This window comes from Babylonia areolata, chromosome 3, assembly GCF_041734735.1.
Source record: "Babylonia areolata isolate BAREFJ2019XMU chromosome 3, ASM4173473v1, whole genome shotgun sequence".
Taxonomy (NCBI): Eukaryota; Metazoa; Mollusca; class Gastropoda; order Neogastropoda; family Buccinidae; genus Babylonia; species Babylonia areolata.
The window spans coordinates 50889881-50904370 of NC_134878.1; the positions used below are offsets into that span (position 1 = coordinate 50889881).

At 43.0% G+C, this 14490-nt stretch overlaps 1 protein-coding gene across 1 annotated transcript in view; it reads right to left on the reverse strand.

Moving 5' to 3' along the window:
- The window catches only part of LOC143280081 (uncharacterized), a 197780-nt gene that overhangs the window by 176615 nt on the left and 6675 nt on the right, over positions 1–14490 (reverse strand). The window contains 3 exon segments of the mRNA XM_076584590.1: positions 2938–3089; positions 3719–3938; positions 14122–14285. Of these exon segments, the coding sequence (XP_076440705.1) occupies positions 2938–3089; positions 3719–3938; positions 14122–14285 (536 nt within the window).

Sequence of the window (14490 nt, forward strand, 5' to 3'; positions counted from 1 at the left end):
CAGATGTGATATCTTACGTCACCTCTGGTCAGCTTTTCATTCACACACGCTGCGTGTGTGTCGCGATAAGCTCAACCGCAGTTGACAACAAAGCGTGCCCCCTGTCAGCTTTGTAAGTTGTTTGACAAGATGGCGTCACGGCGAAGTGTTCGACACGGTCGGAGAGGTGAAATGTTACTCAGCGTCGAAGATGCTTTGGAAATGATCCAAGCTGAAGGCTCTGATGTCGAAGGAGATAATGTTGATTCTTCGGACAGTGAATTTGGACCAGATCCCGATGAACTAGAAACAGATTTGGCCGCTGAAGAGAGTGTTTACAATGGAGAGGAAAGTGAGGAACATGTGCCAACAGATGAGACAGACACAGACGACGAAACCACTGAGGAAACGGACGATTTTGCAAGTGTTTTCACCAGTGATTGGACTGACAATTTTTCCTTTTTCCCTCCCAGGACTCAGCATCACCTGCCATGAGCTCTTCCACTCAAGACAAGACTATTGTCGGTGATACTACATCAGGCTTTTGTGTACAGTGAACTCCTTTTTTTTTTCATTATGTAGAGACAATATTTTTTTTTGTATGTGTGAATTTCAACTTTCTTCACCACCTGTTCATACTTCATTGCATGCACTAGGTCTTCAGTTCCTCAAATAGTGTTAGAATGTGATGTGGAACATGTTCAAGGGCACTTGGTGTACCTTTCTGATGGGTGCAAAAATGCTAAAAAATACACAAAATATGTATACCGCGATCAACATCAAGATGGTGAGTAAATACTTTGATTTTTTGCACACATATGGAATGACATTCCTTGCATACATATACTAAATATCAATTGTCTGGGTGTTTATTTGTTTTTTTTTACAATTTTTTCCCCATCCTATACAAACCCTGGGTTTTCAGGGATTGGCAAGGGCAAAAACTCTTGGCATGGAGTGAGTTAAGATGTACATATATGTTAACTAAACTCTGCAACTAAACCATTAAAGACAAACATATGTTAACTCATTCTACTCCAGGTATGAGTTTACTCGTACCATGATTACTTCTGTGGACCAGGTACAAGTATTCTCATGCCATCACACTATTCTAATTTCGTTCATCCTTGCTTGATACACTTGGCATTCTAAACTGAACCAATTACGGATTCTGGAAGCATGAAAACGAAGCTTTGTTTGATCAATTAAATAAACAATTATCCATCGACTTTTCACTGTTTTAGTGAACCACCCTGTTTTTTCTGCAGTGGTCTCATGTAGTGCTGGTCATTGGACTTTCAATCTGAGGGTCCCGGGTTCGAATCACGGTGATGGCACCTGGTGGGTTAAGGGTGGTGATTTTTACAATCTCCCAGGTCAACATGTGTGCAGACCTGCTAGTGCCTGAACCCCTTCATGTGTATATGCCAGCAGAAGATGAATACGCGCGTTAAAGATCCTGTAATCCATGTCAGCGTTCGGTGGGTTATGGAAACAAGAACATACCCAGCATGCACACCCCCGAAAGTGGAGTATGGCTACATGGCAGGGTAAAAATGGTCATACACGTAAAATCCCACTTGTGTGCATACGAGTGAACGTGAGAGTTGCAGCTCACGAACGCAGAAGAAGAAGAAGAAGTAGCTGGTCCAGGAGAGTTGTAGCAGGCATGTTGCTGTGGGGTAGAACTAGTTAATTAATCCCCATGCTAAACCATTGCAGATATACATGTCAGTTCTAATTCTCAGACTAAACCAGTTAAGACACGCAGTGATCCTGACTTTATCTCTGAATTACAACCACCACACGGCTACTGCAGCAGCCCTCAGAATAACTCTGGCAGCACCATTGAAGGAATGTGGCCAGCCATTCCTTTCCCAGGCTATAGACTGCTGTCCCTGTCTCTGCCTCTCTGCCCTTCTTCCCTTGCATGAGTGACGGCTCACACTGCCTCCACTCTGACTGTCTTTTGTGTGTGGACCGCTATGTAACGTAGCCTATAGTTGAATAGAATAAAGTGTTTTACGATCCAGCCAGTGTTCTCTCTCTGAATGTAATGAACAAACCTTGCAACAACATTAATATTATTATCAAATTAATCAAGTCAAGACTAAACTGTCAAAGACATACATATGTAAATTCAATTCTCACCTTAACTGAATCGTGCCACTAAACCATGCATGTGAAAATAAGTGTTTTCTTTGATTTTAAGCAAATATTTAACCTGCCAACTGTACTGTCGACAAAGAAAAGCGAACAATGATTCTGCACATCCTGATGCAATGATTTTCTGTGCATAACGCTATCTTGCACTGTACTCCAACAAGCCACCCACATCACATCACACTACATCATGCCATATCACATCACACCACACTGCATTATGCCAAGAGATGCCAACACCTGTTAGGTGTTTGCAGGGACAATCAGGAAAGTTGGTGGGAACATTTTGAATCTGGTAGGAACACTCAAGACTCTAAGCCACATCAGCAATCCACTGGGCACAGACACTGTTTGACCGAGACACGAGTTGATTTAGCCACGTTCTCTCTAGTCTGGGCAAACAACTAAGCTGACTGGTTCACTCAATACTGTCTCAATGTAAACACACACTCGATTAGCTGAGCATCATCATAGGAGACTAAGGTTAGTAGTGACTGTCCTGGCCTCGTGATCAATAGGTCTAGAGCGTCTGGGTAATGTTACGACAGGAAAGCATGATTTTGTCATTGGTGTAACGTCAGAACAAACTGCGATCGAGTGTAACAAAATACGGCGAAATCATAAAAGCAGGCACCTCTCTATATCACACCATGTTAAAAATCACATAGCTCCACATCAACTTAGAAAGTCAAACATGAAGATCACTGGCCAGGCCCTCCACCTGAACAACTCTAAGCCTTCACTCTAAACAGCTCTTCATGAACATTCATTTTTTCTACAAGCGGCAGCCCTAACCTGTCCCTTTCTGAACAGCTGGCTCCTGGGAGTTCCGTACAGCTGTCGCACACCTGTGTCACCCCTGTCCCCGTACACCGTCAGGTACACGTTGGCGTCAGTCCCGGCATTCCACAGGTTGCCTGTCACCACTGTCACCTCGTACTTGATGACTGGACGATGCCCAACAGCAAAACATGGGTCAGTAATGCTATAATCAGCATATGAGTGCCAACAACAAGACAGTGTTAGTCATTTCATGATCAGCATCTGATGGCAAACTGTCGACAAAACGGTGTCAGGAATTTCGAGTTTCATCTTTGTTACAGCTGTCTTTGTTGGAAACAACAATTCTTTTTAACATACACATATTCTCTCTTTCTCCCTCTCTGTCTTACCGTCAGTTACACAACTCACTGATACACACACACACACACACACACACACACAAACACGCACACATACACACACACACGCACACACATAGATACCCATTTATCACCTTTAGTGTAATCAATAACAGCACACACACAAACACACACACACATACAAACACTCACTCACTCACTCACACACACACACACACACACACACACACACACACACACACACACTTACCTTCATGGTAATCAATAACAGCACACACACACAAACACATACATACAAACACTCACTCACACACACACATGCGCACGCGCGCCAACCCCAACACACACACACACACATACCAATCCTACACCATCACTACCTTCAATATCATTATAACCATCAACGACACAACAAGAGACGACTCAAAGCTCACCTGGCAGGCGAGGGTCCCCCAGGCGGATGGCGGGCAGCTCCCTGCAGACCTCCTGGTCGTCCTCCTCCCGGGCCATCCAGCGCTTGAGGGGGAACACCAGCTCCTCCCCTGTGTCCTTGTCACGCATGCGCACCTCGTCGCACATCCAGCTGGGGAACTCTCCGGTGTTGTCATGGCTGATGCGGATCTTGTACACCTCACCGATGTTGCCAACGTTGATCTGGGTTAAAAAAAACAAAAAAAACAACAACAATCCATCATGACAACGGAATAACAACAACAATCCTCATGACAACAGGCAATGTAGTTTGCAGTTTTGTGAGATTTGGGGAAGAAAAGAAAAGAGAGAGAGGGGGGGGGGGGGGGGGAGAGAATTCAGATATCAGAAATCAGAATTCAGAATGATTTTAATTGTAGAGGCCTCTAGCCCATTGCAATGGGGTGAGAAAATGCACAAAATGACAATATTATGTTAGATACTATCATGTTTGCTATATATTGTTGATACAGTTTTGTTGTAAGTCTAGTGCTTTATACACAAATATTGCTAGTCTTTTGGTCAGATATTCATTTGTGTTTGACATTAGAGAAGTAAATCTGAAATGATGGTTGACGATAGATTTTTTTTATGAATCGATTCATCTATAAGGGTTTTATAATTGGGGCAAATCAAAAGAAAGTGGATTTCAGATTCGATACAGTTTTTGCAAAAAGAAGAGAGAGAGAGAGAGAGGGGGAGAGAGAGAGAGAGAGAGAGAGAGAGAGAGAGATGCTTTCTCAATTTTTGCCTCTTCCAAACACAAACTCACTTCCTTGATCCTTACTTCATGCCCAGAGTGTGGCACACAATGCCACTGTACCAGAAATGTTCACTGCTGCTTGTGATCACAAGAAAACAGTCATATCTTGCACAGTGTTTGTGATCACTAGAGAGAGAGAGTAATGTCTTGCACAGTGCTTGTGAACAGTAGAGAGAGAGAGAGAGTAATGTCTTGCACAGTGCTTGTGATCACTAGAGAGAGAGAGAGAGAGAGAGAGAGTAATGTCTTGCACAGTGCTTGTGATCACTAGAGAGAGTAATGTCTTGCACAGTGCTTGTGATCACTAGAGAGAGAGAGATAAATGTCTTGCACAGTGCTTGTGATCACTAGAGAGTAATGTCTTGCACAGTGCTTGTGATCACTAGAGAGTAATGTCTTGCACAGTGCTTGTGATCACAAGAGAGAGAGTATTGGCTTGCACAGTGCTTGTGATCACTAGAGAGTAATGTCTTGCACAGTGCTTGTGATCACAAGAGAGGGTAATGTCTTGCACAGTGCTTGTGATCACAAGAGAGAGAGTATTGGCTTGTACAGTGCTTGTGATCACAAAAGAGAGTAATGTCTTGCACAGTGCTTGTGATCACTAGAGAGAGAGAGAGAGTAATGTCTTGCACAGTGCTTGTGATCACTAGAGAGAGAGAGAGAGAGAGAGAGAGAGAGAGATAAATGTCTTGCACAGTGCCTGTGATCACTAGACAGTAATGTCTTACACAGTGCTTGTGATCACAAGTTTCTGTTTCAGTTTCAGTAGCTCAAGGAGGCGTCACTGCGCTCGGACAAAACCATATACGCTACACCACATCTGCCAAGCAGATGCCTGACCAGCAGCGTAACCCAACGCGCTTAGTCAGGCCTTGAGAAAAAACAAAAAAAACAAAAACAAAACCAAAAAAAAACAAAAAAAACAACAACAACAAAAAACGGGGAATAAATAATAGATAAGCTTGCATAAATAAATAAATAAATAATAATTATAATATAGAAAAAGGTAATCACAAGAGAGGGTAATGTCTTTCACAGTGCTTGTGATCAGTAGAGAGAGTAATGTCTTGCATAGTGCTTGTGATCACTAGAGAGAGTAATGTCTTGCACAGTGCTTGTGATTACTAGAAAGAGTAATGGCTCGCACAGTGCTTGTAACTGCAAGAAGAGACAGAAATATATTTTGCACAGTGCTTGTGATTACATGAGAGAGTAATGTATTGCACAGTTCTTGTGATCACAGGAAAAGAGAGTGATGTCTTGCACATGGCTTGTGATCACTAGAAAATAGAGAGAGTAATGTCTTGCACAGGACTTGTGACTGCATGAAAAAAAAGAGTAATGTCAGTGCTAGTGACTCTGCGAAAAGAGGCAGTTATGTCTTGCACAGTGCTTGTGATCACAAGAAAAAAAGAGTGATACTAGAAAAGAGAGGGTGAGTAATGTCTTGGAAAGTGCTTGTAATTGCAATAAGAGAGAGAGAGAGAGAGTAATGTCTTGGACAGTGCTTGCAATTGCGAGAAAAGAGAATGTCTTGCACAGTGCTTGTAACTGCAAGAAAAGAAAAAAAACAAACCCAGAATGTCCTGCACAGTGCTTGTGATCACAAGAAAAGACATAACAGAGTAATGTCCTGCACAGTGCTTGTGATCACAAGAAATGACATAACAGAGTAATGTCCTGCACAGTGCTTGTGATCACAAGAAATGACAGAACAGAGTAATGTCATGCACAGTGCTTGTGATCACAAGAAATGACAGAACAGAGTAATGTCATGCACAGTGCTTGTGATCACAAGAAAAGACAGAACAGAGTAATGTCATGCACAGTGCTTGTGATCACAAGAAAAGACAGAACAGAGTAATGTCATGCACAGTGCTTGTGATCACAAGAAATGACAGAACAGAGTAATGTCATGCACAGTGCTTGTGAACACAATGCAAACATCAGTGGAAGATAAGAAACTGGGCTGGCTTGCATGACCCATCTTTGCGGTGATAAGTTTGCTTTAGAATTGTCCTCTGCTTTAACTTTTTTTTCTTTTTTTTTAAATTTTGATTTTAATTTTTTGTTATTTTTTACTTTATTTTATTTTAATTATTTTTATTTTTATTTTATTTTATTTTATTTTTTTTTTTTTATTGCGGACAACTAGAGCTCTCCTGCTGATGCAGACATAAGATCAGACAGACAGAAATGTGTCTACAGACAACTGCAGCTTTTTAGCTGGTGCACAGACATAAGATCAGACAGACAGAAATGTGTGTCTGCAGACAAGTGGAGCTTTTTAGCTGGTACACACACACACACACACACATAAGATCAGACAGACTGAAATGTGTGTCTACAGACAACTGGTGCTTTTTAGCTGGTACACACACACACACACACACATAAGATCAGACAGACTGAAATGTGTGTCTACAGACAACTGGTGCTTTTTAGCTGGTACACACACACACACACACACATAAGATCAGACAGACTGAAATGTGTGTCTACAGACAACTGGTGCTTTTTAGCTGGTGCACACACACACACACACACATAAGATCAGACAGACTGAAATGTGTGTCTACAGACAACTGGTGCTTTTTAGCTGGTGCACACACACACACACACACATAAGATCAGAAAGACAGAAATGTGTGTCTACAGACAACTGGAGCTTTTTAGCTGGTGCACACACACACACATAAGATCAGACAGACTGAAATGTGTGTCTACAGACAACTGGAGCTCTCCAGGTGGGGCACAGGTGGTATGACTGATCAATGGTGCCAGCGAGCGGGCAGCTTTATGTTGTTATCCTGAAGGATTAAGGCAGAGTGAACGGGTGGTCAAACAGTCTGAACATATTCACCCATCTGTTACTTGCTTTATACACACTGCTGCATAAACCTCTGAGGGGCATGTGTAAAGTACAGAAGGATAAAGAAAACAAAGCAAAATGACAACAACAATGGATGCTTTACACCATCAATACATATTCATGTAAACCGATCAGTTGATGAAAATCTCTCTGCGTGTGTGTGCGCATGCACGCACATGCATGCACACGTTGTAAATGGTGTCAAATGTCCAAGACTTTGTGAGATTGATACAAAGTAACAAAGCCAATGATGGGTGTGTGCAGGAGGGTGTTAACCAGCGATCTGCACACACACTGGGTCAGTTTTGAGGTGGAACCTTTGTGACACAGGGAGCCACTGAAATGTGTGTTAAAAAAAAAAGGGGGGGGGGATTGAGGGATGGTGGGGGGTTGGGGTAGGTGTTCAAGTTATGAGTGTGTACATGTGTGTGTGTGTGTGTGTGTGTGTGTGTGTGTGTGTGTGTGTGTGCTGGTAGCTGATTTAATGTCTATCACTGTGTTGCTACTTGGTTTAATGTCTATCACAAAAGTGGATTTAGACAGGGGGGAAAAAAGGTATGCATGCATGTGTGTGTGAATTTACAAGTGATCAGATATTCTTTTTTAATTTCCTCCTCTTCAAATAAACATATGGTCTATAGAAAAAAACAACAACAAAACAACAACAACACTGTATCCACATGCTGTCAAAACTTCAAACAATGAACATGTGAGCATAATGAATAAGGAGCGGACCATGAACAGAAGGTATGTAGACATGTCCTTTAATAAGTGCTCCCTGTCAACTGATACCCCACACCCACAAACAACCTCTGTCTGTGATCAGAAATGGCTCTCACAGCAGCACCAACAATCAGTCTGCTACCGTTAACAGCCAGAGATCAATAATGACCCCCATATATATTTGGCACATGCCCTTCAAGTGTAGCAACCAGATAACGTAATCGCCACTCCAAGGAATGAAGCAAATCAAGTCCACTAGGTCTGCCAGGCTGGTGTTCAGTACAAGGTGGACAGACCCAGTGGAATTTTCATCAAGCAGAGAAATTAAATACCTAGCTTAAGAGCTGACATCCAAATCTGGACGTCATGGCTTCATAACACATCATCAACACAGAAAAGATTAAGACAGCCAATGAAAAAAAAAAAAAAAAAGCAGCAACAACAAGAACAAAAAAGTTGAAAATCTCTCAAGAGAAATGTATGCTACAGTTTATTCCACATCTTGAAAAGCCTTCTTCGGCAAAAACAACAACAACCAAACAACAACAACAACAAAAACCACAACAAATTTATGTGCTTTCTCTGTACTCATTCCCTTGTCACTCTCTTTCTCATTCTCCTCACCCTCCTTCTCCCCATTATCTCACTCCTACTTCTCTCTTTCTCATTCTCCCCCACCCTCCTTCTCCCCATTATCTCCCCAACCCTCCTTCTCCCCATTATCTCACTCCTACTTCTCTCTTTCTCATTCTCCTCCACCCTCCTTCTCCCCATCATCTCACTCCTACTTCTCTCTCTCTCATTCTCCTCCACCCTCCTTCTCCCCATTATCTCACTCCTACTTCTCTCTTTCTCATTCTCCTCCACCCTCCTTCTCCCCATTATCTCACTCCTACTTCTCTCTTTCTCATTCTCCTCCACCCTCCTTCTCCCCATTATCTCACTCCTACTTCTCTCTTTCTCATTCTCCCCCACCCTCCTTCTCCCCATTATCTCCCCAACCCTCCTTCTCCCCATTATCTCACTCCTACTTCTCTCTTTCTCATTCTCCCCCACCCTCCTTCTCCCCATTATCTCCCCAACCCTCCTTCTCCCCATTATCTCACTCCTACTTCTCTCTTTCTCATTCTCCTCCACCCTCCTTCTCCCCATTATCTCCCCAACCCTCCTTCTCCCCATTATCTCACTCCTACTTCTCTCTTTCTCATTCTCCTCCACCCTCCTTCTCCCCATTATCTCACTCCTACTTCTCTCTCTCTCATTCTCCTCCACCCTCCTTCTCTCCATTATCTCACTCCTACTTCTCTCTTTCTCGTTCTCCCCAACCCTCCTTCTCCCCATTATATCACTCCTACTTCTTTCTCATTCTCCTCCACCCTCCTTCTCCCCATTATCTCCCCAACCCTCCTTCTCCCCATTATCTCACTCCTACTTCTCTCTTTCTCATTCTCCTCCACCCTCCTTCTCCCCATTATCTCCCCAACCCTCCTTCTCCCCATTATCTCACTCCTACTTCTCTCTTTCTCATTCTCCTCCACCCTCCTTCTCCCCATTATCTCCCCAACCCTCCTTCTCCCCATTATCTCACTCCTACTTCTCTCTTTCTCATTCTCCACAACCCTCCTTCTCCCCATTATCTCCCCAACCCTCCTTCTCCCCATTATCTCACTCCTACTTCTCTCTTTCTCATTCTCCACAACCCTCCTTCTCCCCATTATCTCCCCAACCCTCCTTCTCCCCATTATCTCACTCCTACTTCTCTCTTTCTCATTCTCCTCCACCCTCCTTCTCCACATTATCTCCCCAACCCTCCTTCTCCCCATTATCTCACTCCTACTTCTCTCTTTCTCATTCTCCACAACCCTCCTTCTCCACATTATCTCACTCCTACTTCACTTTCTCCGATTCTTACTAAGCTCTGTAAAAACGATAATAAAAACTGTCTGTTCTTTTTCCATTTTTCAAGTTCTAGTATCCTTGTGTGTGTGTGTGTGTGTGTGTGTGTGTGTGTGTGTGTGTGTGTGTTTTGTTTGGTTTTTATGTTTTACTGTATTATAGCAACATGTCTATTCCCTCTTTCATTTACTCTGAGAGAGAGAGAGAGAGAGAGAGAGAGAGAGAGAGAGAGAGAGAGAGAGAGAGAGATAGTGCACTGTCTTGTTATTGCGTTTATTGTCTGAAGCGCAGATGTAATCTACTTTCCAGCAACACAAGTTTATTCCCTCTCATTTACTCAGTGTGTGTTTGTTCATGAGTGGGGAAGTGGGGGTGGGGTTGGGGGCAGGGGGAGTATGTGTGTGTGTGCGTGTGTGTGCGTGTGTGTGTGTGTGTGTGTGTGTGTGTGAACCATGCATGGTTGTGTTCAAATCTCCCTTTAAGTACTCATACGAACACAGAGAGTATACTCTTACTTTTTTTTAAGCATATTGAGCATTCTTTCTTTTTCACTGGATCAACTTTGATTTAGTGCTCTGAACTTGGTGACAGTTTATTATAATGGCTGCCAAAAGTTGGCAGCAAAACAGATAAGGATGAGATATACCGAAGGCACCACAAAAGCAGTGGTGATTACAGTTGTAACACCTTTTCTCCCACCGTTTCATCAATGATCTTTTTTTTTTTTTTTGTCTTTTTTTCCTTTTTTTGTCTTTTTCCTCTTTTTGTCAACAGAGGTCTGAATACAAAGCCCATTTCAATTTATCTACATGTCCCAGTGAAGGCCTGAGTCACACTATTTATTCTGCGTAAATGGAAGATGTCGTAATTCTTGCAGTTAGCAAGGCCCAACCCCTTTCCCTCCTTCTGCTCCACCTGGAATGAGCCCAGCCAAGAGAACCTCCAGGGAAATTCGTCCAGTGCCACGGCCCATTGTGTGAGCACCAGTCATTCCCTTCTCTCTACGGCTGGCTAGATCAATACTCCAGGAAGACCAGACCACTGGATGTGTGGGTTGTAAAGAAAGGACTACAATCTATCACCTGTCAGAGAGAGAGGGGGAGAGAGAGAGAGAGAGAGAGAGAGAGAGAGAGAGAGAGAGAGTGTGTGTGTGTGTGTGTGTGTGTGTGTGTGTGTGTGTGCACGCCCATGTGTGTGTGTATGTCAGTGTGCAGTGCATGCATTCATGAAGTATGCATGTGTGCGTATGTGCACAAACAAAAAGTTGCTGATTCTTTCTCCTTCTTCAAGTTCTTGTGTCCTTGTGTGTGTGTGTGTGTGTGTGTGTGTGTGTGTGTGTGTGTGTGTGTGCCTGCACGCACACATGAGTGTCTGTGTGTGTGTGTTAATGTGTGATGATCACAATGATGATGATGGTGGTGAATCATAATAATGCTCATTTAAATGACCAACAGTTTGCTTTTTATCTTCAAGCCAGTATTTCAATACCACAAAATACACAATTCAGCTTCACTCTTTTTTTCTTTTTTGACAGGGGATAAAGGTGGGGAAGCGAAAGTTATGCTTGAAACACTGCATTGAAGAGGAAGGAATATACCTGAAATGCTCAATCAACTGATCAAATATGTTTGAAGGAAGTTCATAGAAGTGGTGGGATGAGATCTGGTTAAAAAAAGCAAATGATCTTCAACTTCTGGGATTCATTTTAAGGCGATATGGAAGGCTGGTTTTTTGGTGGGACAAAAATAACCAATCATTCACCGAAACTTTGCATCTGCTTTACGAGACACAGGGAACACAGTGATGGGGGCGTGGGGGGGTGGGGTGGGGGTTGGGGGGGGGGGGGACACAAGCCCCTGCAATCTGAAAATCACAGTCTATCATTGCATGAAGCGTGTGATCGGCAGGAAATAAGTGGCATCTGTAGAGACTACTCAAGCATGAACTACAACTAATTTGCCTTTAATTAAATACCATTGACACTTGTAATCATACACACACACAGATATAGAAACCCCCCCCCCTCCACCAACACACACCCAAACACCCACACACACACTCTTCTATCCACCACACACACCATAATCACCCGAACACACAGACCCACACCCCTCCCACAGCCCCTCCACACACACACACACACACACACACACACCAAGAAAGTATCAGAAAAAGAAATAAGAGGTCAACATTCCACTATCAAATCTTATAAAGGGGGCCACAAAAAAAAAAAAAACCCAAAAAAACAAACCCTGTGGTATCACAGCAAGTAACTCACAATTCTGCCTTCAAATATGACGCATAACCACAGCTCAACAGGTCTATTCATTCAGCCACTATGATAACAAAGCAGGGCAGCCCTGTTCCATTGTTCTGCTCTACATCATGGCAGGCTGTATGTACTGAGCGCCATGGTCTCATTTGCTTCTCTCAGCTGTCAAACTCTGTATAGGATATTTGATACCCATTGAATTTCTGAAGAAAAGCTTCATGCTCACTTGCAGGGACATTGCTTGTTTGTGCAGTGTACACACCCTGATCTCCAAGCACGAGAGCAGACAAGCACATGCCTATGAAAGGAAACAAGCATTTCGAAATATCTGTGGGCCCAAGAATAGCATGTAAGGAACATTAAACCACTTAACAGTTACTCATGCACATACTCACACATGCACAAACACACAACACACACACACACACTCACACACGTATCCTATAACTATATCACATCCATATTCATATATATATATACATATCATGCATGTGAATACCCGTATACAAAAGAACAGGATTTGTTCACTGCACATAGGTGAAAAGGCACGAAAAAATATTGGTCAACAGATTATTCATGCCAATGAACATGAAACATTAAAAAACAAAAACAAAAAAAACCCGAGACAGCATAAAGATTTAATCATTTAAGCACAAGTTTCTTAACATTCAAGCACGCACACACTTACATACAGTGTAAAGAATATGTAGACAAGTATATATGTACCCAAATATCCATTCAACTGAAAACATGTATGCACATCCTCCTCTCTCTTTATCTTTCACACACACACACACACACACACTTTCTCTCTCTCTCTCTCTCCTCATACACACACTATCTCACACACACATAACTACACACATGTGCACACACACACACACACACACATGCACAAACACACACACACACATGCACACATGCACACACACACACATGCACACACACACACACGCACACACATGCACACATGCACGCATGCACACACAAACACATACACACAGTGACTCACAGACACACAGACACACACGCACACACACACAGACACACATGTGCGCACACATACACACACGCTCTCTCTGTCTCACTCACACACACACGTACATGTGCACACACACATACAAAATTCTGGCTGTCTTTATTGACAAAGATCTATCTACTATCTTGGACTGACCACACAACATACATAGTAATGGGTCTCACACAAGATACTTCACTTGGTAAAAATAAAAAATATCCTTGACAATAACCTTGTTTGGACTAAGAACATAATGAGAGAACATAAATATAATAGAGAAAACATAATGTAAGAAATATAGGAAAAGGAAAGAACTCACTCATAATATATCCTGTCACCACCAGAGCCAACCCACACTACCATACAACGTTCATACATGCACATTCTCACCTTCCTGAAACTCACAATCACCAATTACACGTGTATCACAAACGCCATGCCTAACAGAAGGATCACACACAACATCCACAAGGCAAATACATCCAGTCATTCCTGTGACAGATGGCTTGATGTAAAGAAGCAGTTGCTGCTTATTCAATGCTCCTTCATAAAGCAAAATTTTGACTCTGACACACACACACACACACACACACACACACACACACACACACAGAGGGAGACACACACACATGCACGCAAACACACATGCAAATACCCCTGCACTCCCCACCCCCACCCCCCACCACACACACACACAAACAAACACATACTCACACACACACACACACACACACACACACACACACACACACCAACCAGATCCCATCCACACTGACAACTTAATGACAAAAACTCCACTCAACACATCACCAAACTTACATCAAACTCGTCAATGTTTCCTTTCTGGAAGTGCTGTCCATCCCCAAAGCCAAGTGGCAGTGGAGTACTCTGCCCTTTGTGGCCATACACGGTCAGTGTGACTTGTGCCGTGGTGCTGGCAGTGGACAGTTCATTGGTCGTCACCCACACTTTCCACTGGCCCTCTACAATGCAAATCAAAACATTCAGTCAAAATGTTTTGGATTTTGATGCTACCCCATCATCTGTAACTTTTCAGTGGCACTGTTCCCGCACTGACACACCTGGATTCATCCGTCTCGGTCTCAACAATGGCAATTTACAGGGAACTATTGATGTTAGGTCACGAGGAGGCCACACTCCAATGGGGAAATCCTTCACTGCTTCTGA